Below are 27,696 nucleotides of genomic sequence, written 5' to 3'. Positions count from 1 at the left end.
GGTTATGGCTCTCCCGGGGCCAGTGCCCCAAAGAAAGCATCATAAGGATTACCTCAGGGCAAGAAGTAGAAATGTGGAGTTGAGCAGTATTACCAGCACTGAATTGGAAGTTGTCATGCTGTCCCTTATCTTGGACTCTCAGATTGCGCCAAAAGATAGTACACAGAGGCAAAAGTAGACATTTAATTGTTTTTATTGTGCCTATTATGTAAGACAGTACAAGCTTTAGGTAGCAAAGATGGCAGGTTCTGGATGTGTAAATAGGCTTCCAGGCAGTTATCCAGTTAAAGAGCCCTGAGGGATGTGACTAGAAGCTATATGCTGGCTGTACTCAGAGGCATGGGTACTGGGTAGAGGGAGGAACCGGTGGACATTAAGGAGAGAGCAGTGCTGATGCCTCTGTGAATGGCCCCCGGCCCCACCACTGAGTCATGGCAGAATTTGTTCTTGGTGCAGAGTGGAAGTTTCTGTTTGCCCAGGGGTTTGTAAACCTGTTCTGCAATAATGACACAATTGAAGAAGACACATGTGAACTGAAATAACCCAAAACTCTGGTTTTGGCAAGCCCAGTTAGATCCTCAGCAAACACTTTTAGCGACAAAAGCCAATGGACCTTTGGTGCCACCATGTGTTAGGAACTCTTCCCATTGCCACAGGGCGCTGGTCTCCTAAACAGACAGAAGGCGGTGATGATGGAGTACATCAGGCTCTTGAGGAAGAGGAGGAGGTAGGTGTAGTAGGCAGAGGTGGTCTTTAGCTGTAGCTGTAGTATGTCTAAAAGAAGTCATTTATTAGTATCTTCTGTTCTTTTGAAAGATGAAGGCTTATTAATGAGAGACAGGTCACATTATACATTTCTGATCTAGGTTGAAGGGACACCCCAACAACAAAACAACCTGATAGTAAACTATCCACCACCACCATCACCACCAAGACAACTCAGAATCTAGCTTGTATATCAAGTCAAACAACAACCTCCAGGAAATTCACCTGCAATATTACAAAGTATTACAAAGTAAGATTAGGTCTTAGATGAATGAGTCAACCTGAAGAAAGCACTGGTGGTAAGTAACTTTTACTATTTCTTCACCATGTCTCTAAGTAATAATAGCTAATATGGACCACTAATGCCAAACATTTAATCTGAGAGCTTTGTGTGCAAAGCTTTAATATGTTACTTAATTTTTCAGTAACCCAGGAGATTATTTTCATTCCATTTCACAAATAAGTTGAGGACGGAGAAGCAACTTCCCTGATGTCATACGACTACTGAGTCCCACAAGCCAGATTTTATCCCAGCAACGTAATATCCAAGAACACATTTACCTATTCTGTAATTCTGAACATCCACGTGCAATAAATACCCCGACAATAAACAGTTAAGCATAAATATAAAGATGAATTGCTGATTTAGAAGCATTTTAGCCATTACACATCATGCATTAATGAGATTTGTAACAAGGGGACAATCTTTGGAAATTTGGTTGTACTCACAGTGGAGTAGGTGGGAGATTTTAGTAAAGAGGGCACTTGTTGCAATGAGCGCCAACTAATGTATGGAAGTGTTGAATCACTATATTGTACACCAGAAACTAATATTACACTGTATGTTAACTAATTGCAATTTAAATAACTTAAAAAATAATAAGGTGGAAGAAAGGGGTTAATTGAAATTCTCTGCAACTTTAAGAGATCAAACTCATTCCCTTGTCTTTCCTGAATACCTTAATTATAGCTATGATGTAATAGGATAATTGTCTTTAATATCCTCTGAGATTTTGAAAAAATATTTGATATGAAGAAATAATTAATGACAAGGATGGTGGACCAGACTGGCTACTCAATGAACTACAAGGCCAAGTCTGTTCCTGTGGAAATTTCTTCTACATGCTTTATCTTCAGGGCGAAGGAACTCCAGAATCATTAATCCTTGGTGTGGAAAGCTAATTCAAGTTGTACTGTATTCATAACTTCTTGCCCTTGGCTAGGTAATATGTTAGCTAAGTTCTAGGAGCCCCTTGGGATGGGACATGGAAGGCATATGAGCAGGGTCTGATGAGAGCCAATGATATACCCCATGATAGACATTCCACATATGTGACATTATGTCTTTAGTAGCTGAGTGAAACGTTGTTCTTGTTATCCCTGCTTGGCTCAGGAAATGTAACTACTGTACCTGCATTCTTGCAACTAATAATTAAAGAACTGGGATTAATGCCCAGTCTGTGGCACTGGAAGCCCTGCACTCACACTGATTCCCCATGTGTGCACCTGTCTCAGGGCCTTGGCTTTGGGATTTCTTGGTCTATGATGACATCACAGAGGAAGAATAGAAAACTGAGTAAGTGGGGCGGCCCCGGTGGTCCAGTGGTTAGCGCTGCCTTTGGCCTAGGGCGTGATCCTGGAGACCCGGGATCTAGTCCCACGTCAGGTTCCCTGCATGGAGCCTACTTCTCCCTCTGCCTGTGCCTCTGCCTCTCTCTCTCTCTGTGTGTGTCTCATGATTAAATAAATAAAATCTTAAAAAAAAAAAAAAGAAAACTGAGTAAGTGTGTGAATTGTTGATTCAGACAGTCTGGGTTGAAGCCCCAGATCTCACTGTGTGGTGTGGTGCAGGGATTGAATTCTTTTTAGCTCATTGCCTCATTTGTAAAATGGGAATAAAATACTTCCAGTGAGTATTAAGAAAATTAAACAAAATGCACTCACAGTGCAGCACAACACCTTCTGTACAAGAACCTCTTAATGTCAGTTCATATAATTAACTACCAGCAAGAAGAAAGACTTAAAAAAAAACTTGATACCATGTTTTCCTCAGTCAGTAGAAAAAAAGGCCACAGAAATTCCTTCATTGTTGAAAGAATTCAGAGCACATCACTGCACCCCTAATTCATAGTCTTCTCATACCCAACCCAGTATTTACTGTGTGAACATGACTCCTGAGAAATGACGGATTGACTTCAAATATCACTCAGTCTATTTTGCAAGAGCCAGCCATTCTGAGGTTTCTCACTGAAGCCAGGGGAGTTCAAAGGGTGATTTGGTCAAGGAGGAAAAGATGCTATAACATAACATAAAGGCAAACATGGACAAAAACTTACCATCATCAGTTTTTGTAGAATTAATAGCAGTGAGCTCTAAAACAAATGAGAGCAAATATTATTCAAATGTTTATAATCATTATTTGACATGTGTCTATGTTGTGGATAGAAATATAACCGAGGGATCCCTGGGTGGCGCAGCGGTTTGGCGCCTGCCTTTGGCCCAGGGCGCGATCCTGGAGACCCGGGATCGAATCCCACGTCGGGCTCCCGGTGCATGGAGCCTGCTTCTCCCTCTGCCTGTGTCTCTGCCTCTCTCTCTCTCTCTGTGTGTGACTATCATAAATAAAATAATAAAAAAAAAATTAAAAAAAAAGAAATATAACCGAGAGGAGAGTCATTACAAACATGAGTCCCACAATTCCAGAAATGCTTGATTTGGTTCTGTGTAATTCAGTAGGTCAACTCATACGTTGTATTTTGGCGCTTGAAGATGTTGAAATTCATGAATGATGCGGTTTTTTCCCTCTTTTCTCACAACTAGAGGGTAATGTCTAAGACTATCTTGTTTTCCGTCTATGCTCATAGCTCCCAGCCCAGTGCTTGCTGCACTATAGGTGTTCTATAAATATTTGTGAATGGAAAAATAACCAGAAACAGTGGCTTCTGTGCAGTTGTCAGCACCCACTGTTGACATGAAGGGTTGTTATAAAATGAATCAAATGAATTTGCCCAAGCCTAGAATTCGCAGTAAAATCTTACATGTTTGAAGAAGTTTGGTTGTTTGATTTAGGTAAATTTCTGTCTAAGTTAAAGAGGAAAGCCTTACCTTTCCAAATCGTGTATGCCCCATTATTCCCAACTCCCAAATGATCTTCTGAAGTGGGGATGCTGTTTGCGGACATGACAATAAAGCTAATGAAAGCCAATTCCTATTGGGTGATTATTACTGTGCTAGGCACCTACGTGCATTATCTCATCTGATCCCCCAGGGACAACGATATGAGACAAATTTGGAAAACTCCATGTTAGACTTGAGGAAATAAGTTTTAGTGAGTAATTAACTAGCCATGAGTCATACCAGTGACTGGCAGAGCCAGCATTCAGAGGTCACTTGTCGGGGTTTAGATGAGCTAGAGCATGTGGAAAGTACTTTGTAAAATAATCTATAGAAATCAAGCATACTTCACCATTGTGGACTCCAGGCATCATTTCTTCCCGATATCATAATGAGTCTTAGCAAATGACCTTTTCCTTGCAGAAGCTCAGCATTTCAGTGTACTTCTTTCCAGGGACAGAAGATAGACCGAGTAATAAATATAGGTTTCTGAATATATAAAACCTGAGGTGAGAGTTGCATTTCTCTATAGTGTAAAAAAAAATGCCCAACATACATGCAAAGACAAAATTCCTTTGACCATCGGATGTAGGAAGAGAAAGTTACAAGGTGTTTTGGTTTATTTTTTTTCTGCTGGATATGTTCTTGTCCACACAAAGACATGGTTCTGGTGTGCAAATTGATGCACTCCACAAGCCTTATTTTGGTGTGTTCTTAAAAAAATGGGTTTGAGGTGTAGGCTTTAGGGTACACCTAGGGTACCCTAGGGTAAGTCCTCGAAATAAAATATCTATATAATTATGTTTAGATGTTAAAATATCAAGAACTGACTTTAAAGTGTCTTAAAGTCCCTTTCTTTTCCATACAATGGCTTTACCCATTAAAAGAGAAATAAAAATATCTCTCCACCATGCAATGATTGATGTAGGGTTAACAATTTGATTAGGGTTAACAATTTTTCAAATTAAAATCTGTGAGTGTACCCTAGATTCGCTTTCTCCATCAAACTTGGTTGAAAATTTGGACCAGATAGTTTTATCTGTTCAAAATCACTTTGTGGATTTGTACTTACACATTCTATATATTTTCAGCTTTCACAAAACCAAAAAGAACAAACAAAAAACTTACAAGCAACAGCATTAGAAATTTGATGATGAAAGGCATTAATAGAAATGCCCTCATTAGCTTTGTTTCTAGGAGAAGACTTCGGGAGACATTCCTTTCAGAAATTAATTCTCATGTGAAACACATCATGAATAAGAATTTCTCCCTTTTCTGTAATCATCACCATGGAACTTATTATAGTATATTTTTACTTTGATTACTATAAAAGTTAATACCTAAAGAACTTCAGCCCAGTGATTAAACTTGTGCTTCGCTCATTTGCCTTCTCTCTGTTTCTTAGCTATAGAAATAAAAAATTAGGGCTGTTTGTAAAATCGGTTCAGTTATTTTAGGCAAAGATAAACATAAATGCAATAAACATGAATAAATACACCCATGTCATGCTTTCAAAATCAAGCATTTTCACTGACATGTTTGCATTTCCTCTTCATCACATGCCAGGACAAAGCAAAGATAAGTGTTTCATCCTAATTTGATCATTGGAAAAACCAAGGATTCAAGAAGATATAGATTACCTTCAGGAATTCTGAGTGGCATGCTGCAAAAGTCTTTGCACGTCTTGTTATGTGCGTGTTCCCCACTGCTTCCCAAGGGCTTGTGAAACACAGGGAAAAGTGCAAACTGGTTCCTTCTTATGGGTCCTCTGAGGCCTTGATCTGTGATGTTCATACTCATGACTTGACTTCTCAGCCCAGCGAGTTACTGGACCACAGCTGGGCCAGTCACATTCAGCCTTCTGCCCACACTGTCTAAATATGTCCATACTCTGCACCAATGAGCTTAATTTGGGACACCATACCTGAATCATGAGTGACCCTGAGTGATTAGGAAAAGTATGTTCTCTCTACTGTAGTGATCCTCCTTGGGAGAGTGGTTCATCCTGCATCCCTTCCAGACCTGGCACATGCTAGTATTACAGTAAATTTTTGCTGAGCAACATTTATCAAAGTTAAGAAATATGTTCATTGTGTAGAATGAAAAATGTATTTACACATCAGCCTCACCCAAACTTTATTTGCCAAATTTTGCTTTATGGTGATATATAAAATTCAAATCTAAAAACCACAGGGCCGTACTAAACCCTCAGCACCCAAATTATTCTATTTTTTGTTGAGTTGGGATCTGGTTCCGTCAAATGAATAGCATTTTGCCACCAACTCATCATTGACAGGTTATACCTGAGGTAGACCAGATTGAAGTAAGAGGGGCTTTGACTTCTGAGTAGAACATTCCTGAAAGATGTGTGATTGTTTTTATGTCTTGATCAAGTAAGATCATCAAAAACAGACTCTCTTCTTGAGCATTTATGTTGTGCAAAGTTGCGAGATGCTTTCATGTGCATTGTTTCATTTAATCCCTACAATGACCCTAAAAAAAAAAAATCACTGTACCCTTCATATTTTGAATGAAAAACTGAGGCAACAAAGGGTAAGTGAATTTGTCTTTTTCCTTTTTCTTTTTTAATGTTCCAAAACCATGAATATTTCAATCCATGGGGGGAAAAGCAGCACATTTATGCTATCATTAACAGTTTAGAAAGATTTCTATTTGTTTCTTTTCATTAATATTTCACAGAAAAGCTGGAGTATTTCCTTCAAAAAAAGAGCACTGCAAGATTATATTTCTATTTCTATATCACATACCTTTCTTCATTGAACGATAAAGAATCTCCTTATTAATCCCTTCTTTATTATTCTCGTGTGTGATGATACATTGTTGTTCTTCAGCCATTGACTTTTTTGCCACGGTCAGCCAGCTGAATTTCATGAATGTGTCATTAGTCTTCACGGTGTCTCCCTGCTGGGATTTCAGAATCATTTGGCCATTCTTCTCTTTCCAATGTATCTTGATAACTTCAGGGAAAAAATTCTCAACAAGACAAAGATATGTTCCAGTCTTATGGAGTTTTATTTCAGCAATTGAAGGGAAAAAAATTGTGGGCTTGGGGGAAATGTCTGTATCAAGGCTTCTATCTGTGAAGGAAAATGGAATATCAATTAATAACATTATTAGAGAAAAACAGACATTGTGTACTTTAGAACCACTTAGCACAGAGTGAAATGAAGGAAACTTGCCATTGAATTAGTGCTTATTATAGTCTTCCATCCACAATGAGTTATGAGGTATTGATTGTTCTTATTTTCAGTGGGAAAATAGGTACCAGAAATCATATAACTTGCCTCAAGTCACAGCTATTAAGTGGCAGAGTCTAGATTAATATATGAGATTTTATTAAACAGTACACACTCCTTTTATATGGGAATCTACTTCCATGTGTACTTGACAATCTATCAAGTTGATCTTTAAATCTTCAGATATGAATCCCATACGCACTTCTGAAGTATGGAGGTCTCCTACTTGATTGTTCTGATTGTAAGACTGAGATGTCTTACATCTGAACAACTCCAGGGTTTTGAGTAGGACAATGTTTATAACTGCCTCCCAATTATTTACAATGTCTTGAATTTGGAAGCTAAGGGGCAGTATTTCCAAGACTGCTATGAAAAAATATTATTTTCAAAAATGCCTTTATATTAACTTTATCAAATAACGCACTTATCAGAATCTTGTTTTGCTTTGGAAAATGTTTACCAAAAGCACATTTTATTTTGGAATATCATTTGTAGTTTAAGTATAACTAAGAAGACATAATTTATTTTGACTTCTAGAATTCCCCTCAAAGTTGAATGTGCCCTAAAAAGCTGCCAAACAGTTTTAGAATGCCACAATATACTGTGATTTCACCAGCTGAATAAAGTACACATAAAACTGGTATAGTGTTAAAAGTTATGATTCCAGAGTTTCTTGCAGATAAAATGTCAAAATATATATCAAGATATCATAGTTTTAAAGGTCATGTCACTTGAATGTTGGTATGTTACTTAATTATACATTTACTGTTGATTTAATGGTTGAAATTACAAATGTTAGAACTCTCTTAAAATTGATTTCCACAGCTCTTTCTAGTGTTTTTATTATCTTCTCTTTGGACTAGTTTAATAATTCAATTTCTTAAGAAAAAGGGAATTGGATTTCTCATTTGATAAAGGAAAGAGAAAAAATTTTTAGGGGGGGGGCTCTTAATACTCTATTTTTTGAGGGACTGGATAATGCAAGAGAATTTATACCTGGGTGGCAAAGCTCCTGATTTTTATACTAAATCAGCAGGGAAACAGTGAGTTCTTATTCATGGTTTAAGTAGATTTAGGTCATAACATGCTTATTTTAAGTTTATACATCTTGCTTTGAGAAATAGTATTTTATTAATTATAATAGTAAGGCACTGTACAATCTCCAACCATATGCTTTGCTTGTAATTTAAAAAGCATGTTAAATAAAGATCAATTTTTCAATTGTACATGGTAGTTACATAATTTTAGCCTCTAGTCAATATATTAAGGAATGTAATTTTCATCTTAGAAATTTTGTTTTTTATAGGAATACTTCTGATTTGTTACACTTAAGAAATTGAAAATCAAATGATGAACTTGAAAGGTTTCAGGATAATAGTACACGTTTTAACGCCCTGTGACTTTTCCTTAGCTATAGTCTTGATGTTTTATTCTTTTGGATAAAATTAATCTTGAACTTCCACAATTTTGTCAGTAGAATGGTTGACTGAGCCATTCCACTGTTTAACTTGTTTAATTTGATTGCTAGAACATACATTGATTAGGCAGTCAGGTGGAAAAAAGAGGTCCAGAAACTTGCTTTTCAGTTTATGAATTCATATGTGCCTATCATCACAACCACTAAGGAAAGAAAGATATATTTATTTCATTTTTTCAATGTTTCAATTTTCATCTTTGTGAAAATTCTTGAAAATTTTATTTGAGTAGACCTAGTATGCTAGAAACATCCCTGTGATATATTTTCCCTCATTCAGGCAAAATTTCATCTCTAAGGCTAGTGAAGAATGAACAAATATAGTAGATTGAGTTTAGGGGGAAAACTTAGCTTATAACATCCTTGAATATGTTTACACAGTTAAATGTTTTGATACTTGTTATTAATCATCCTCTGACTAAATGAAAGTTTAGCATTTTTTTGTTCATTCTTTTTCATTGGTTATTTTTGAAGTCAAATAAATAGGACGTTCAAACCTCTTTACAAAACTTTCTTTTCTTAAAGATCTTATTTATTCATGAGACACACACAGAGAAGGGCAGAGACATAGGCAGAGGGAGAAGCAGGTTCCCGGTGGGGATCCTGATGCAGGACTCGATCCCAGGACTCCAGGATCACGCCCTAAGCCAAAGGCAGACTGCTCAACCACTGAGCCACCCAGGCATCCCTCTCTAGCAAACTTTCAACACAGAAATCCCAAATGGCCCTAATATCTCCATCCCTTAGGGACCCCCAGTTAGCTCCTTGTTAATGTCTTCTATGCTAGATCAAACAGCAACTACCCTTCCCCCCAAGGACTAGGACAGAGTCCTTTACCTCCCCAAGGATCCTGCTGCTATATGTGACCAAATTGGGAACAATCCTAGAATTCTGAGCCAGCACCAGCACCTAGCCAGCAGCCCCTGCCTCATCTGCCTCGCCTCCCTATCTTATACTGAGGAATATAAAGAAATTTACCTGTAACCCTGAGCTTTGTGCCACAACCAAATGCTTTGATTTTGCTCTAGCCATACTAATCTTGCCTGAAAAGCTTTTATAAAAATCTCTCTTTGTGCCTCTTTTAAAATTGCGCTTATATTTTTTCAATATTACATAAATATATAAAAATGGACCCTGCTAACATTAAGCAAAGATGAAACTCAAGAAAAATCACGTTAGAAATGAACATAGTCAAGAATTGATGAAATAACCCCTCTCTGCCTGGGCAGCTTGGGTCTGTCTTTCTTATCTGACTCACACAAATTGGAGAGTATGATTTCACTTTTTCTCATCATTTTCTTGGCCCTTAGAAATCTCTTTCCTAAAGGTTTTCTTGTATGATATAACTCCTTTACTTGAGATATACAGCCATGATTTCTTTTATTTTCAAAGAGGAACAAAGAATATTTAGTAAATATTCAATATTTTTACAGGTATTTTTTTTCTTTCTACAAATTGAGGGGTGGGTATCTTGTTTGACTGTAAAGCAAGCTATTTCCAGAATCCAATCCCCACTAACTGGAGACCAAATGAGTTGTTACAGGGTCTGACATCTTAATGATAATCTCTTAACCTATTTATTCCTGAAAGATCACCTCTTTGAACTCAATATTATCTTAACAGTTTCTAGGGTATTGATTTACAGTTATGAACTGCTCATCAGAGGATACTATTGGATACTATTTGGTTTGGTCTTTCTGCAGCTGTCCCAGAATAAGTGGAAAGTCAGCTCTAAGTTATGCAATTTAGTCATGCATGTTGTATACTAGCTCCAGTTCTTCTGCTAGCTTCAATATTTCCAGCAAATTGGGGAGGTGGAGCAAGATGGACAGCCTGAAGGAAAAATCTACGTTTAATTGGGGTTCCAGAGGGCGCCGGAAGGGACAGAGGTCCAGAAAGTGTATTTGAACAAATCATAGCTGAGAACTTCCATAACTTGAGAAGGGAAACAGGTATTCAGATCCAGGAGATAGAGAGATTCCCCCCTAAAATCAATAAAAACCGCTCAACACCTTGACATTTAATAGTGAAACTTGCAAATTCCAAAGATAAAGAGAAGATCCTTAAAGCAATAAGAGACAAGAAATCCCTGACTTTCATGGGGAGAAATATTAGTGTAACAGCAGACCTCTCCACAGAGACCTGGCAGGCCAGAAAGGACTGGCAGGATATATTCAGGGTCCTAAATGAGAAGAACATGCAGCCAAGAATACTTTATCCAGGAAGGCTCTCATTCAGAATAGAAGGAGAGATAAAGAGCTTCCAAGATAGGCAGAAAATGAAAGAATATGTGACCACCAAACCAGCTCTGCAAGAAATATTAAGGGGGATCTGTAAAAGAAAGAGGAAGTCCAAGGAAACAATCCACAAAAACAGGACTGAATAGGTATCATGATGACACTAAATTCATATCTTACAATAGTAACTCTGAATGTGAATAGGCTTAATGACCCCATCAACAGGCTCAGGGTTTCAGACTGGATAAAAAAGCAGGACCCATCTATTTGCTGTCTACAAGAGACTCATTTTAGACAGAAGGACACCTACAGCCTGAAAATAAAAGGTTGGAGAACCATTTACCATTCAAATGGTCCTCAAAAGAAAGCAGGGGTAGCCATCCTTATATCAGATAAATTAGTTTATCCCCAAGACTGTAGTAAGAGATGAAGAGGGACACTATATCATACTTAAAGGATCTATCCAACAAGAGGATCTGAATGTGCAAGCTGCCAAGTATATCAATAAATTAATAACCAAAGTTAAGACATACTTAGATAATAATACACTTATACTTGGTAACTTCAATCTAGCGCTTTCTACACTCGATAGGTCTTCTAAGCACAACATCTCCAAAGAAATGAGAGCTTTAAATGATACACTGGACCAGATGGAGTTCACAGATATCTACAGAACTTTACATCCAAACACAACTGAATACACATTCTTCTCAAGTGCACATGAACTTCCTCCAGAATAGACGACATACTGGGTCACAAATCAGGTCTGAACCGATACCATAAGTTTGGGATCGTCCCCTGCATATTTTCAGACCATAATGCTTTGAAACTAGAACTAAATCACAGGAAGAAGTTTGGAAGGATTTCAAACACGTGGAGGTTAAGGACCATCCTGCTAAAAGATGAGAGGGTCAACCAGGAAATTAGGAAAGAGTTAAAAAGATCCATGGAAACTAATGAGAATGAAGATACAACCGTTCAAAATCTTTGGGATGCAGCAAAAGCAGTCCTGAGGGGGAAATACATCGCAATACAAGCATCCATCCAAAAACTGGAAAGAACTCAAATACAAAAGCTAACCTTACACCTAAAGGAGCTAGAGAAAAAACAGCAAATAGATCCTACACCCAGCAGAAGAAGAGAATTAATGAAGATTCGAGCAGAACTCAATGAAAAAGAGACCAGAAGAACTGTGGAACAGATGAACAAAACCAGGAGTTGGTTCTTTGAAAGAATTAATAAGATAGATAAATCATTAGCCAGCCTTATTAAAAAGAAGAGAGAAAAGACTCAAATTAATAAAATCATGAATGAGAAAGGAGAGATCACCACCAATACCAAGGAAATACAAACGATTTTAAAAACTTATTATGAGCAGCTATACGCCAATAAATTAGGCAATCTAGAAGAAATGGACACATTTCTGGAAAACCACAAACTACCAAAACTGGAAGAGGAAGAAATAGAAAACCTGAACAGGCCGATAACCAGGGAGGAAATTGAAGCAGTCATCAAAAACCTCCCAAGACACAAAAGTCCAGGGCCAGATGGCTTCCCTAGGGAATTCTATCAAACGTTTAAAGAAGAAACCATACCTATTCTACTAAAGCTGTTCAGAGAGATAGAAAGAGATGGAGTACTTCCAAACTCATTCTATGAGGCCAGCATCACCTTAATTCCAAAACCAGACAAAGACCCCACCAAAAAGGAGAATTATAGACCAATATCCCTGATGAACATGGATGCAAAAATTCTCAATATTTCCAGAAAATTTGTTGCCAATACAGAAAGAAGATTGAATGCACTAATGTCAAAAGGACTTGTACTTTTATTTATTTTTTTTTTAAATTTTTTTTAAATTTTTATTTATTTATGATAGTTACAGAGAGAGAGAGGGGCAGAGACACAGGCAGAGGGAGAAGCAGGCTCCATGCACCGGAAGCCCAATGTGGGATTCGATCCCGGGTCTCCAGGATCGCGCCCTGGGCCAAAGGCAGGCACCAAACCGCTGCGCCACCCAGGGATCCCCGGACTTGTACTTTTATAGAAATACCCAAAAAATCACACTGCGAGAATTTAATAAATGTGTATTCGGCATGACTTACCTGATCTTGTGTGAGGGAGAGAGGTATTTTAATGCCATGATTAGAAGCTGAATCATTGTTTTCCACATGAGTAGTAATACAAATTATGAGCTATTACTAATTAAGCATTCATGTAAAGAGTCTATTTAAAAGGTCAAGCTACAAAAGAGTACATATCAGAATATAAAATTACAGCTTAATGTTTCAAATACCACATAATAGTCTAAACCATGCTCTTTGGCATGGACGAGTCTCTGTTGGATCCCATTCTTTGCCATAGTAACAAGCCATGTGACGTTAGGCAAATAACTGAACTTCTCCAAGCCTGTTTGCTCATCAGTGAATTTGGAATAAGAGTATCTTCCATATAGGGCTGTTGAGGAATGAGAAAATGCACTAAGACCTGTTCCTCAAAAAATCTTGGCTGCTATTATGATTCTCCTTAGTGGGATGGTTTCAGGCCATTTTATCAAATTCTTCCACTAAACAAAATATATGGATTTTATTTTTTAGATTTTATTTATTCATGAGAGACAGAGAGAGAGAGAGAGAGAAAGAGAGAGAGAGAGAGAGCGGGAGAGGAAGAGACACAGGCAGAGGGAGAAGCAGGCTCCATGCAGGGAGACTGATGTGGATTCGATCCTGGGACTCCAGGATCACTCCTTGAGCCAAAGGCAGACGCTTAATCACTGAGCCACCCAGGCGTCCCAATATATGGATTTTATAAGCAACTGGTATTACATAAATTAAGAAAACAGAAGAGCTCATGAATCCAAGATGTTCTGTGTCTCTCACACCCACCAGCCAAAACAACATAGGACTCAATGAAGCCACAATCTAGAATAATTGCCCTTTAGACTAGAGGCTTTTTGAGTGTTGAGACTGTGTCTTCTTCACCCTTTTATCTCCAGCATCCAGCAGAGAAACTGTCTTTAATAAATGTTTGCTGAAACAATAAATGAACAAATGAAAGTGTAAAACCATGCAGACAGACTCTTTTTATGGACTCTTTGGAGCTGAAGTGGTTTACTGAGCTCACAAATTTCATTAAACTGGACCATCTTTAGGTAATATCCCAAGACTAGCAGTAGCACAAATTTTGACCAGTGTCAGCCTCCCCCTAGCTAGAGTAATAAATGGGATTATTAATGTTCTATAGTCATTTACTGTAAGAGTTAAATTTTTTACACTGCTGTTAAAGACATCAAAAGTAATCACTTAGATTTTGCATGTTATTAGAGAAACATGTTATCATTAAGAAAGGAGCACTATTAATACTAGAGGTACTTCATCAAAGTGTTTCTCACTTAAGAGACCAATTAGAAGAAAAGCATCTTGAACGAATAGCACACACAACCGATTTGTAGGCACGGTCCTAAAAATGATTTTAACTTCAAGCCTGAGTCTATTTTTGAGTGCATGCATATATTTTCTAAAAGTAGAATTTTAATCTGCTTACATGTAGAAAAGTAAATAAACCATTTGAAAAGTAGTTGTGTTTCCATGTAGAGGGACCCGTAGCTGCAAAATTACTGTCCATGTGCTGAGGTGATTCTACATTATTTTTTCTAAAAAACAGCTATCAGGTTTTCATTCACAAGGTCAAAACAGAGCAAAGTTACTTACCTGGAGGAGTTACTATGACCTTAGTTCCTTGTCCAAATATCTTGATCCAGACTGAGTTATCACAGTGGTTAGAGCTTCTACAAAAATGTCAGCCTTCTCTTGAGGTTTGTGGCATGACCAACAGTAAAACCTTTTACTGGCAATTTGATCTTCTGGATTCTCCTGGAAGTCCTTGAATATAGGCTTCATAGCATCTGATATCTTGTAAGTTTTCCTCACATTAATTGACAACAGTGTCTGTTTTCCAATGAGGCAGTAATCACAGAAACAATAGGAAACAGAAACAATAAAAGCAAAAGAAAAAAAAGAAAGAGAGATTGGGAGTAACTGGTCAACCAACTACTTATATTAATTACTAAGAAAAGTAGTCTGTGAATTAAGAGGTTTTGATTTCCAGGTGTTCAATTGTGTGCAGCTGCTCAAAGATTGCATCAAAGGAAAAGCCCTTTTGTTCTCACAAACACCAGATCTGCTCCGTTAGTAATTTGGGATTGTATTTCTGAAGGAGGAAACTCTTCAGTAACCAAAATGCAAACATGCCAACAGAAATATACTTGAGAAATGTGAACGATGTTTTCTATTTTTTAATCAGGTACTTGTACATCTTACCAACATGATTCTTTACCACAGAACATAAAGACTCCTAACTCTGGGAAACGAACTAGGGGTGGTGGAAGGGGAGGAGGGCGGGGGCTGGGGGTGAGTGGGTGATGGGCACTGAGGGGGGCACTTGACGGGATGAGCACTGGGTGTTATTCTGTATGTTGGCAAACTGAACACCAATAAAAAATAAATTTATTATTTAAAAAATGATTCTTTACCACATAATGAAAAATGAGGGAATAATCTGTGTAATGACATTATTTTTCCTAGAATAAGAGGAAATTTGTGGAAGTCTATCCTCTTTGAAATAATAGATTCTTATTTAAAGCAAAATTTGAAAAAAATTCCAGTTCTCTGATACATTGAAAGAAGCAGCCCCTTGAGAGCTATTCTATGATCTTTAGCAAATTATGTGTAGCTGTACTTCTGTGGTCAACTAGCTTTGGACAAGGCATTTGCCATCCCTGGGTTCTCACATCTCACATTTGTTGTGTGGCCATTGAGCTATGTGTGTCCAAAGAGCCCTTCCTATTCTGAGTTTATGAAACTTTGATTAAGAGTAGGAAAGGTGGGAACCCTGGGTGGTGCAGTGGTTTGGCGCCTGCCTTTGGCCCAGGGCACGATCCTGGAGACCAGGGATTGAATCCCACGTCGGGCTCCCGGTGCATGGAGCCTGCTTCTCCCTCTGCCTGTGTCTCTGCCTCTCTCTCTCTCTCTGTGTGTGTGTGTGACTATCATAAAAAAAAAAGAGTAGGAAAGGTCTGCTGTGGTTGAACAAGTGAGGATGTAGTTGAGTGTTAGTAAAAGAGAAGGTTTTCTTACAGGTCCCTTCTGACTTTGTGACATTGTGAGATCTCAGCAGGCACAATAGCAGGTGACTTAATTGGACTTGAGGACATTATTGATTATCAAGCAAAAGACTTTGCTGTCTCTCTCTTTTTTTTATAAATTTATTTTTTATTGGTGTTAAATTTGCCAACATATAGAATAACACCCAGTGCTCATCCCATCAAGTGCCCCCTTCAGTGCCCATCACCCAGTCACCCCCACCCCCGCCCATCTCCCTTTCCACTACCCCTAGTTCATTTCCCAGAGTTAGGAGTCTCTCATGTTCTGTCTCCCTTTCTGATATTTCCCACTCATTTTTTCTCCTTTCCCCTTTATTCCCTTTCACTATTTTTTATATTCCCCAAATGAATGAGACCATATAATGTTTGTCCTTCTACGATTGACTTATTTCACTCAGCATAATACCCTCCAGTTCCATCCACATCGAAGCAAATGTCTGTTGTTTCTCTTATCTGTGTCCAAGCCAGAATTGGGCTTGTTTTACAGATAATATTGGTTGAACCATATAGGATTCATTTCAGGGGCTCCCCTTCTTTTTGTTAATGCCATGCATAATAGGCTGCTCCAGGGAAACCCCAGACAGTTTGCAACCTATGTGGGCCATTCCCTCATATCTTTAGTTAAAGGAGACTTGATCCTTAGATATTCTTATTTTGCTATCTGTATCTGAAAAGCAAAGGAGAGAAATCAGAGCCATTTGAACAAGTTGACAGTGGACATAAAAACAGTGAAGAGACAAGAAAGGGGTTTACTCAATCTACAAACCCAAGCTGAAGACACATGTGCATCCATAGGGTTGGCATTGCCAATGACTACTCAGAATTTTCTCCAAGATGGGTATACATCAGGACTGGGGAGGCAGTGACACCCCTTGTTCTCCAGAAGCAAGGATGGGGGAGGAAGGTTTGCTTTAGGACTAAGGAAAGATCTCATTATGATCTGTTTCAGTGTCATTTTATTATGTTCCTGGTATAAAGAACTATCAGATCCCACTAGACCTCACCAAAACACCTATGTCGTAAGAATTCATTATTATCTCCTCCTTGGTAATAACATTCTTGCGTTGTCCTTTAGGTTTTGCTTCAAACACACCTATCTTTGAGCACCTTTTCATTCTAAGTGATAGTATAGGTAGCTCTATGCCTATCATGAGAACTGGAAGAAATGTCTTATTACTGTATGATAACAAATGAGATAATAATCTCACATTAGGCAGAAGTGTAATGTGCAATAATTAAAAGTGTAATAATGTTATTAAAATCTAATTACTGTATAATAACAAATGAGATAATAATCATACAACTTTATACATATAGATCTGTAGTTTGTAGAAAGTTCATAAAGTTTGGTGAATATTAAAATTACTGTAATTATTGCTTCAGATGTTTCTATATTCTAATGTGAATGAAGAAAAATCTTGGAGCAAAAATATCCTCTGGTTTATTACTCTCAACTCTTTTACTATTCACAAGTTTTAGCTTTTCAAAATAAAGCAAACTTTACTGTTGTTTGGAGGATAATGTAAGATGTGACTTTTCAAGAGTCCCTGAGCTCCTGTGTTAGCTGAGATGGCTCAGTGAAGCATTTTAGTAGTAATGGGAAAGGACACAGTGATGTGTTGACCCTGTGCTAGAACTGTCCTGTATGGAACCTCCCGTAGTCCCCAGAAACCCTATGAGAAAGATTTAGTAACTTTCCTGGATGGTGCTGTGAGTTAAGTGGCTGAGTAGGAATTTGAAATTCAGATTTCTTTCTTTCTTTCTTTCTTTCTTTCTTTCTTTCTTTCTTTCTTTCTTTCTTTCTTTCTTTCTTTCTTTTTCTTTCGTTAGCACACCATTTTACACATTGAGTTTGGCTTCTTTCCCAATAAACTCCTCATAAATGGAGAAGTAAAAAAATCAAGACACTAACAAAAGCCAGCCTAGGACCCAGAGAGGTAGGGATAGATGATAAAGTGTTCTTATCAATAGAAATGTCACAGGCTGGATCTGAAAGTCCTACCTCAAGCTTTGCTGAGGACACAAATGTAGGAGAAAGCCCTGTTTAGAGAGTGAGCAGGTCCCTCTGGGAGGTAGAAAGGAGCATGTAAATGTTTAGAGGGGTGTGGAGTTGTGGAAGGGTTTTTGTTCAGTGGAAGTGGAGCATTTCCATATGGTGCATCCCAGCAGGCACAGTAATACAGCCCAGCATCTGCCTCATTAACTCGGTGTATCCTGAGACTTGCTGGCAAATCCCTCTGTAGTTTCCTGGCTTCGTATCATCTTTCCTCACTAACACTTTGTTCATGGACCACATTTCCATTTGAGGAAATATATACAGAGTTTGTTGTAGAGGCTGGTATGACTTCTGTAGGTACCAATACAGTATATATATACTGTATTGGTACCTACAGAAGTATATATATATATACTTCTTAAAGGCACCTGTTTTTATTCAGCATTCTAAAAGTTCTGTGTTTCCTTGTTTCTTGGTAATAGATGGTATGAGCTGTGTTATTAAAGTGTTTCCATTTGTATGTGAGAGAAAAACAAAAGCAATGATCAGTGAAATTTTGACATTTGTTAAAATAGTACACATTTGTTCTCTATTAAGGAAAAGCTTGGGATCTGAGATTCACATTTTCTTCCTGAAGAATTCAAGGTCATGACAAAATTTGTCAGCTTAGTTTGAATGACCAGGTGGGATTTCTGCTGACACTTACTCTTTGTGGTCACATTGTTGAACAGCCCTCCTCTGCTCCACCCCCAGCACACATTTCTGACATGCATGTCTTCTATTAAGCCCTATTCGGGGGAAGGGAAGATGGTGGAGGTATAGGGGACCCTTGATTTTTCTGCTCCCTGGAATTCAGTTGGATAAGCATCAAATCATTCTGAACACCTGTGAACTCAACCTGAGAGCCAAGAAAGCAATAGCCGCAATTCTACAAATAGAAAAGCGACCACTTTGTGTAAGGTAGGAGGTGTGGAGAAGGGAATCTGGGAGGATATATTGGAAGAGAGACCATGTGGGGACAGAACCTCTGGCAGCCAGCACTGGAAAGTGATAGAGCACCAGGGTATGAAATCAGAACTTTTAGAAGTCCGGCTTTGGTGAGATACACCCTGGCTTGACAGGTGCTCAGGTAGCAAAGGGGGCCAAATCCTAGGTGGGAGAGTGTGTCTCAGGATCCTCCGGGTCACAGAAAGAATACGAGTGTCTACAGCAGAGTTCCCAGACATTAGAGCAGGGAAACCTGCTGCAATCAGTGAGCCCAGGAGTGGGCTCTCAGCTTGGGATAGCCAGAAACCAGAAACAGCAGCATAGTTGGGCATCTGCTCTCTGAGCAGGGGCCCAGCAAGCAACACAACAGGCAAGATCCCCTCCCCCTTCTCATCTGGGAGGAGTGGCATTAGTGGGAGCTGCAGGAGCCTGCAGGGTTTGGAGACTTGAAATGGGATTGCGTGCTTGAGATAGAAATGCTTGTCACAGGCTGGGTGAGTGCAGAGTGCTGAACGGGACTAGCGAGACAGTAGTGATTCACTGCTTTTCCCTGAGAGCACAATGAGGAGGAGGGGCAGGTGTGAGTTCCCAGCTCTGGGGCTGGAGATCTGGTGCACAACCAACGTCATTTTGATTTCCATATCCCAAAGTGGTGTGGAAAGGCTTCCGGGAACACAAGCCACAAAGAGCAATCTGGAGCTGCTTACACTGAGCCTGGCCCCACCTGGCAAGGGGGTGGTGCAAATCCCTTTGGGGTAAAGACACCTGATAATCAGTGCAACAGGCCCCTCCCCCAGAAGATTAGCAAGAACATCTGGCTATTGCCAAGTTTACCCATCATACAGAGCAGTAAAACTCCACTGCTAGGGGAAAATAGTATATTGAATTCATGTTTTTTTCCCCTCAGGATTCTTTAGTCTTTCAGTTCAAAATCTTTTATCCTTTTCAACTAATTTCTTTCTTTCTTTCTTCTTTCTTTCTTTCTTTCTTTCTTTCTTTCTTTCTTTCTTTCTTCTTCTTTCTTTCTTTCTTTCTTTCTTTCTTTCTTTCTTCCTTCCTTCTTCCTTCTTTCTTTCTTTCTTCTTTCTTTCTTTCTTTCTTTTTTATTTTTTAAAAGATTTTATTTATTTATTCATGAGAGACACAGAGGAGAGAGGCAGAGACACAGGCAGAGGAAGAAGCAGGCTCCATGCAGGGAGCCCGACATGGGACTCGACCCTGGGTCTCCAGGATAACGCCCGCTGGGCTGAAGGCAGGCGCTAAACCATCGAGCCACCCAGGGATCCCCTAATTTCTTTTTTTTAAAGATTTTATTTATTTATACATGAGAAAGAGAGAGACAGACAGAGACAGAGACACAGGCACAGGGAGAAGCAAGCTCCATGCAGGGAGCTGGATGTGGGACTCAATCCTGGGACTCCAGGATCATGCCCTGAGCAGAAGGCAGATGCTTAACTACTAAGCCACACAGGTGTCCCTTCAACTAATTTCTTATTTTATCAACTCTTTTATTAAATCGATTTTAGGGGATATATATATATATATATATATATATATATATATATATATAAATTTTTTCTTTCTTTACAATTTTGGGACCTAATCTCTTCTAACAATCAGACAAAAATACACCCATGATCTAGTGTATTCCTTTGTTCTATTCATCTGTTTGATTATATTCTCTTTTTTCCCCTTTTTCTTCTTTTTTTTTCTTTTTTGGTTTCTGGTCTCTTCTGATTTGTTTAGGGTATATTTTTGGGGGGCTTGTTGCCATTTTTGTTCTATTACTCATCTATTCTTCTCTTGACAGAATGACAAGATGGAAAAGTCACCCCAAAAAGGAGAACAAGAGACAGCACTAACTGCCAGGGACTTAATCATAATGGATAAAAGTAGATGTTGGAGCTAGATTTCAGGATAAGAATTATAAAGATAATAGCTGGGCTTCAAAAAAGCATAGAGGACACTAGAGAACCCCTTTATAGAGAAATAAAGGAACTAAAATCTAAACAGGTCAAAATAAAAGGGTATTACTGAGATGCAATAAGAAATGGAGGGTCTAACTGCTATGATAAATGAGGCAGAAGAGTCAGTGATATGGAAGACAAAATGATGGAGAATAAAGAAGCCGAGGAAAAGAGAAATAAACAACTGGTGGATCATGAGGGGAGAATTTGAGAGATAAGTGATACTATAAAGTGAAACAATATTAGAATAATTGGGGTCCCAGAGGAAGAGGAATGGAGTGAGTCAAAAAGTATATTTGAGAAAATCATAGCTGAGAACTTCCCTAATCTGGGGAAGGAAACAGGCATTCAAGTCCAGGAAACACAGAGAATTTCCTTCAAAATTAACAAAAACAGGTCAACACCTTACATGTAATAATGAACTTTGCAAATTTCAGAGATAAAAAGAAAATCCTGAAAGTGGTTTGGGACAAAAGGTCCTTAGCAGAAACATTAGACTGGCAGCAGACCTATCCACAGAGAGCTGGCAGGTCAGAAAGGACTGGCATGATATATTCAGGGTGCTAAATGAGAAAAATAAGCAGTCAAGAAGACTTTATCCAGCAAGGGTATTATTCATAAAGAACTTCTAGGACAAACAGAAGCTAAAAGAATTTGTGATCACCAAACCAGCCCTGCAAGAAATATGAAAGGAGATCCCTTAAGTGAAGAGGGTGCCCAAAACTAACAGACCAGAAAGAAACAGAGACAATATACAGAAACAGTGACTTTACAGGTAATGCAATGGCACTAAATTCATAGTAACTATTCATTCAATAGTTACTCTGAATGTAAATGGGCAAAATGCTCCAATCGAAAGACACAGGGCATCAGATTGGATAAAAAAGCAAGACACATTGATATGCTATCTACAAGAGACTCATTTTAGACCCAAAGACATCTCCAGATTGGAGATGAGGGAGTGGAGAACCATTTATAATGCTAATTGACCTCAAAAGAAAGCTGGGGTAGCAATTCTCATAACAGACAAGTTAGATTTTAAACCAAAGACTTTAATAAGAGATGATGAGGGACACTATATCATACTTAAAGGGTCTATACAAGAAGAAGATTTAACATTTATATATATTTATATTCCAAACTTGGGAGCAGCCAATTATGTAAACCCATTATTAACAAAGCTAAATAAACACACTAATAATAATACAATAATAGTAGGGGACTTTAACACCTCACTCACAGCAATGGACAGATTATTTAACCAGAAGATTAATAAGGAAACAAAGGCTTTGAATGACACTCTGGGCCAGAAGGATTTAACAGATATATTCATAGAATTCCATCCTAAAGCAACAGAATATGCATTCTTCTCAAGTCACATGGAACATTTTCCAGAATAGATCACATACTGGGTCATAAATTAGGTCTCAACCAGTACCAAAAAATTGGGATTATTCCCTGCATATTTTCAGACTATAGTGCTTTCATAATTGAACTCAACCACAAGAGGAAATGTAGAAGGAACACAAATACATGGAGGTTAAAGAGCATCCTACTAAGAAATGAATGGGTCAACCAGGGAAAGAAGAATTTTAAAAATTCATGGAAGCAAATGAAAATGAAAACACAACCATTCAAAACCTTTGGGATGCCACAAAGGCAGTCTTAAGAAGGAAGTATATAGCAATACAAGCCTTTCTCAAGAAACAAGAAAAGTCTCAAATATACAACCTAACCTTACACCTAAAGGAGTTGGAGAAAGAACAGCAAATTAAGCCTAAAGTAAGCAGGAGAAGATAAGTAATAAAGATTAGAGCAGAAATCAATGAAAAATAAACCAAAAGAACAGTAGGACAGACAAATGAAACTAGGAGCTGATTCTTTGAAAGAATTAATAAGATGGATAAAGCACTGGCCATACTTACCAAAATGAAAATGGAAAGGACCCAAATTAAAAAAAATCATGAATGAAAGAGGAGAAATCACAACCAACACTAAAGAAACACAATTATAAGAACATATTATGAGGAACTATATGCTAACAAATTAGGCAATCTGGAAGAAATTGATGCATTCCTAAAGATTTACAAATCAAAACTGAAACAGGAAGAAATGGAAAACGTGAACAGACCTATAACCAGCAGGGAAATTGAAACAGCGTTCAAAAATCTCCCAGAAAGAGTCCAGGGCTAGGTGGCTTCCCAGGGGAATTCTATCAAACATTTAAAAAAGAATTAATACCTATTCTTTTGAAGCTGCTTCAAAAAAATAGAGTGGAAGGAACTTGCAAACTCTTTCTATGAAGCCAGGATTACCTTGATCCCCAAACCAGAGAAAGACCCTACCCAAAAGGAGAATTACAGATGGATATCCCTGATGAACATGGATGCAAAAATTATCTCTATGGTACTAGTCAATAGGATCCTACAGTACATTAAAAGGATTATGCATCATGACCAAGTGGGATTTATTCCTGGGTTGCAAGAGGGGCTCAACATCCACATATCAATCAATGTGATACACTACATTAATAAAAGAAAGTAATGAACCATATGATCCCCTCAACAGATACAGAAAAATCATTTGACAAAGTAGAGCACTGTTAATTGATTAAAATTCTCTCCAGTATAGGGATAGAGAGAACATACCTCCATATCACAAAAGCTATATACAAAAAGTCCACAGGAAACATCATTCTCAATGGGAAAAACCGAGAGCTTTTCCCTCAAGGTCAGAAACATGACAAGGAAGTCCACTCTCGGGATCCCTGGGTGGCGCAGCAGTTTGGCGCCTGCCTTTGGCCCAGGGCGCGATCCTGGAGACCTGGGATTGAATCCCACATTGGGCTCCCGGTGCATGGAGCCTGCTTCTCCCTCTGCCTATGTCTCTGCCTCTCTCTCTCTCTCTCTCTCTCTCTGTGACTATCATAAATAAATAAAAATTAAAAAAAAAGGATGTCCACTCTCATCACTGTTGTTCAACATAGTACTAGAAGTCCTAGCCTCAGCAATCAGACAACAAAAAGAAATAAAAGGCATCCAAATTGGCAAAGAAGTCAAACTCTCACATCTTTGCAGATGATGTGATACTCTATGTGGAAAACCCAAAAGTCTCCACCTTGAAATTGCTAGAACTCATACAGGAATTCAGCAAAGTGGCAGGATATAAAATCAGTGCACAGAAATCAGTGGAATTTTTGTATACTAATGCTGAGATAAAATAAAGAGAAATGGGGATCCCTGGGTGGCGCAGCGGTTTAGCGCCTGCCTTTGGCCCAGGGCGTGATCCTGGAGACCCGGGATCGAATCCCATGTCGGGCTCCCGGTGCATGGAGCCTGCTTCTCCCTCTGCCTGTGTCTCTGCCTCTCTCTCTCTCTCTCTGTGACTATCATAAATAAATAAAAAAAAAATTAAAAAAAAATAAAGAGAAATGAAGGAACTCTCCCATTTACAACTGCACCAAAAGTATAAGATACCTAGGAATAAATCTAACCAAATGGGCAAAGGATCTGTACTCTAAAAACTACAGAATGCTCATAAAAGAAATTGAGGAAGGCACAAAGAAATGGAAAAACATTCTATACTCTTGAGTTGGAAGAACAAATATTGTTAAAATGTCTATGCTCCCCATAGCAATCTATACATTCAATTCAATCCCCACCATCAACATTTTTTACAGAGCTGGAACAAATAATCCTAAAATATGCATAGAATCAGAAAAGACCCCAGATATCTAAAGGGGTCTTGAAAAAGAAAACCAAAGCTACTGGTATCACAATTCATGACATTAAGCTCTATTATAAAGCTGTCATAATCAAGACAGTGTGATACTAGCACAAAAAAACAGACACATAGATCAATGGAACAGGATATAGAACCCAGAAATGGACCCTTAACTCTATGGACAATTAATCTTTGACAAAGTGGGAAAGAATATCCAGGAAAAAAGACAGTCTCTTCAACAAATGATGTTGGGAAAATTGGACAGCCACATGCAGAAGAATGAAACTGGACCATTTTCTTATACCATATATAAAATAAAATGAATGAAGGACCTAAATGTGAGACAGGAGTCCATCAAAATCCTACAGTAGAACACAGGCAACAGCCTCTATGACCTCATCCAGAGCAGCTTCTGCTAGATATGTCTCCAAAGGCAAGGGAGACAAAGGCAAAAATGAACTTTTGGGACATCATCAAGATAAAATCTTTTGCACAGCAAAGGAAACAGTCAACAAAACCAAAAGACAGCCTGCAGAATGGGGGAAGATATTGGCAAATATTTTATCAGATAAAGGGGTAGTGCCCCAAATCTATAAAGATCTTGTCAAACTCAACACCCAAAGAACAAATAATCCAGTTAAGAAATAGGCAGAAGACAAGAACAGACATTTCTCCAAGGAAGACATACAATGGCCCACAGATTACGAAAAATGCTCAACATCACTTGGCATCAGAGAAGTATAAATCAATACCACAATGAGGTACCATCTAATACCAGTCAGAATGAATATTATTATCAGAATGGAAATATTATTCAGGCATCAAATAATTAAATCTTGCTGTTTGCAACTATGTATATGGAACTCAGGGGTATTAAGCTAAACGAAATCAGTCAATCAGAGAAAGACAATTATGATCTCACTCGTATGTGGAATTTAAGAAATAAAACAGAGGGGATGCCTGGTGGCTCAGTGGTTGAGCATCTGCCTTCAGCTCAGGGCATGATCTCATGGTCCTGGGATTGAGTCCCACATCAGGCTCCCTGCATGGAGCCTGCTTCTCCCTCTGCCTATGTCTCTGCCTGCCTCTCTGTGTCTCTCATGAATAAATAAATAAAATCTTAAAAAAAAAAGAAATAAAACAGACGAGCATAGGAGAAGGGAGGGAAAAAATAAAAGAATATGAAATCAGAGAGGGAGACAAACCAGAAGAGACTCTTAACCGTAGAAAACAAACTGAGAATTCTGGAGGGGAGGGCGATGGGGGATGCGGTAACTTGGCAATAGGCATTACAGAGAGCATGTGATGTAATGAGCACTGGGTGTTAAATACAACTGATGAATCACTGAGCTCTACCTCTGAAACTAATAATGCACTATATGTTAATTAACTGAATTTAAATAAAAATTTAAAAAATTTAAAAAATAGCCTTGCTTTGATTATTCTTGACTCTGCAGTCATGTGTCCCTATAGAGGGACATAGACTCAGCCTATGACATCCAATTCCACAGTTGAACTCAGGGCCTCCATATGTCTGTGTTCTTGTGAGGAGAGAAGCACCTGCTGTTGTGACATCCACAGTCTACCTGTGCTAGTAGCTTCATGGGCAGGGGTCTCATGTCACCCTGCCTACGCTGACAAAATGAGATCAAAAGTAGGAGCCTTGGTGAATCCTCTGCCATGGAAAAACACAGATCCTGGTGGAATGTCAGGGATCACCTAGTGTTACAGGAAGTCGCCTGCTGTTTTCTTCAGAACTGTGTCATAGGAGGGGACTCAGGGTTCAGTGTCTCAACAGTCCTGGTCAGATGATCACAACTCATGTGGCTCCTACTTGGAATGAACAATGGTATAAAACAGGGGACCCCTCACTCACAGCCCAAGAATGTGTTTGACAGCGGGAGCATGTGTGTGCAGATGGACGTTTTCCTTCCATTAGCTGTGGCCTATTGGAAGTGAGCAAAGTTGGCTGTGGTTTAACTGTCCTTATTTCATCTTTCAAACCCCGGGGCCACCTCTTGCACAGCCTCAACTAGCAGGGGCCGGTTTGACCTCAAGCATTTTCCACGAATCAACCGCATTTGATAGAGCGCATAGATAAAACAAGCCTGAGAAAATAAAGCTCCATCACCACACCAGTGGTCTCCTGCCACTCACACTGTCTCCTGTACCACCACCCTCTTCCTCTCTCTGCACATCCCAATCCAGGGCAGCCCAGATCCAGTTGGGGAAGGAAGGTACTGAGGAGTCGGAAGCCACAGGAGACACTGCCTAGGAGCCCCAGCAGGGATATCAGCCCACTCAGCTTTCCATCATTTGCTGGTTTCCTCTCTGTGCCTCTGTGCTTTCCACATGCTGAAACAGTTCCAGAGCTCTAAGTAAAGTCCCAGTGATTTGTCCCAAAGAAGCTGATAAAATTCTTAAGAATCAATAAGTAGATCGAAATTAAATTTCCTCTTCCTTGCATCCAGTGGGTATTACGTTGTTTCCACATAGGAACCTCTATTTGGTTTCCAACAGAATCTGTTTTCACAGAAACTGAAGCTGATTGTAAATAAAAAAATCTTTCCCAATTTTAAATGAGACATTGTTTTATTCTAATATGTAAAAATTTTTACTTCAAAAATATTCATTAGAAAAGGAGACAAACAAACCATCATTTATTTCTTCCCTCACCAACCAGGCATTGAACATTTTGTTTTATACTCATGTTTGTAGAAATATACACACACATATAAATGAATGTCATACTTGTTAGTGTTATTACTCCTGGAAATCATGGTCTAAGGACTGGACAAATATTGCATATAAAAAAGAAATAGAAATGGACTCAATGTATCAAAAGATGATTATCCTCATCAGAGACAAGCAAACTAAGACCATGATGAGATGCTATTTTTTCACCTGTCAGATTAACAAAATTATGATGTTTTACAGCACTGTCCTGACATCATCATCTTGGAAGTGCACAACGGCGCTATCTCTATCAGGGTAAGCTGCAATACCTACCAACAT

The 27,696-nt window shown here is 38.6% G+C and overlaps 1 gene segment (V, D, J or C); it reads right to left on the bottom strand.

The window, feature by feature from the left end:
• Nucleotides 1-177: 177 nt before the first annotated feature.
• On the bottom strand, nt 178-27,696 carry LOC112661366 (T-cell receptor gamma chain C region C10.5-like). The segment is given in 5 exon segments: nt 178-774; nt 3,102-3,137; nt 6,648-6,977; nt 14,558-14,634; nt 27,617-27,696. Coding segments are annotated over 5 exon segments (666 nt in total).

The sequence above is a fragment of the Canis lupus genome, chromosome 18, assembly GCF_003254725.2.
Source record: "Canis lupus dingo isolate Sandy chromosome 18, ASM325472v2, whole genome shotgun sequence".
NCBI classification, from domain to species: domain Eukaryota; kingdom Metazoa; phylum Chordata; class Mammalia; order Carnivora; family Canidae; genus Canis; species Canis lupus.
The sequence above is the reverse complement of the archived record's forward strand: the minus strand, read 5'-3'. Positions and strand labels throughout refer to the sequence as shown.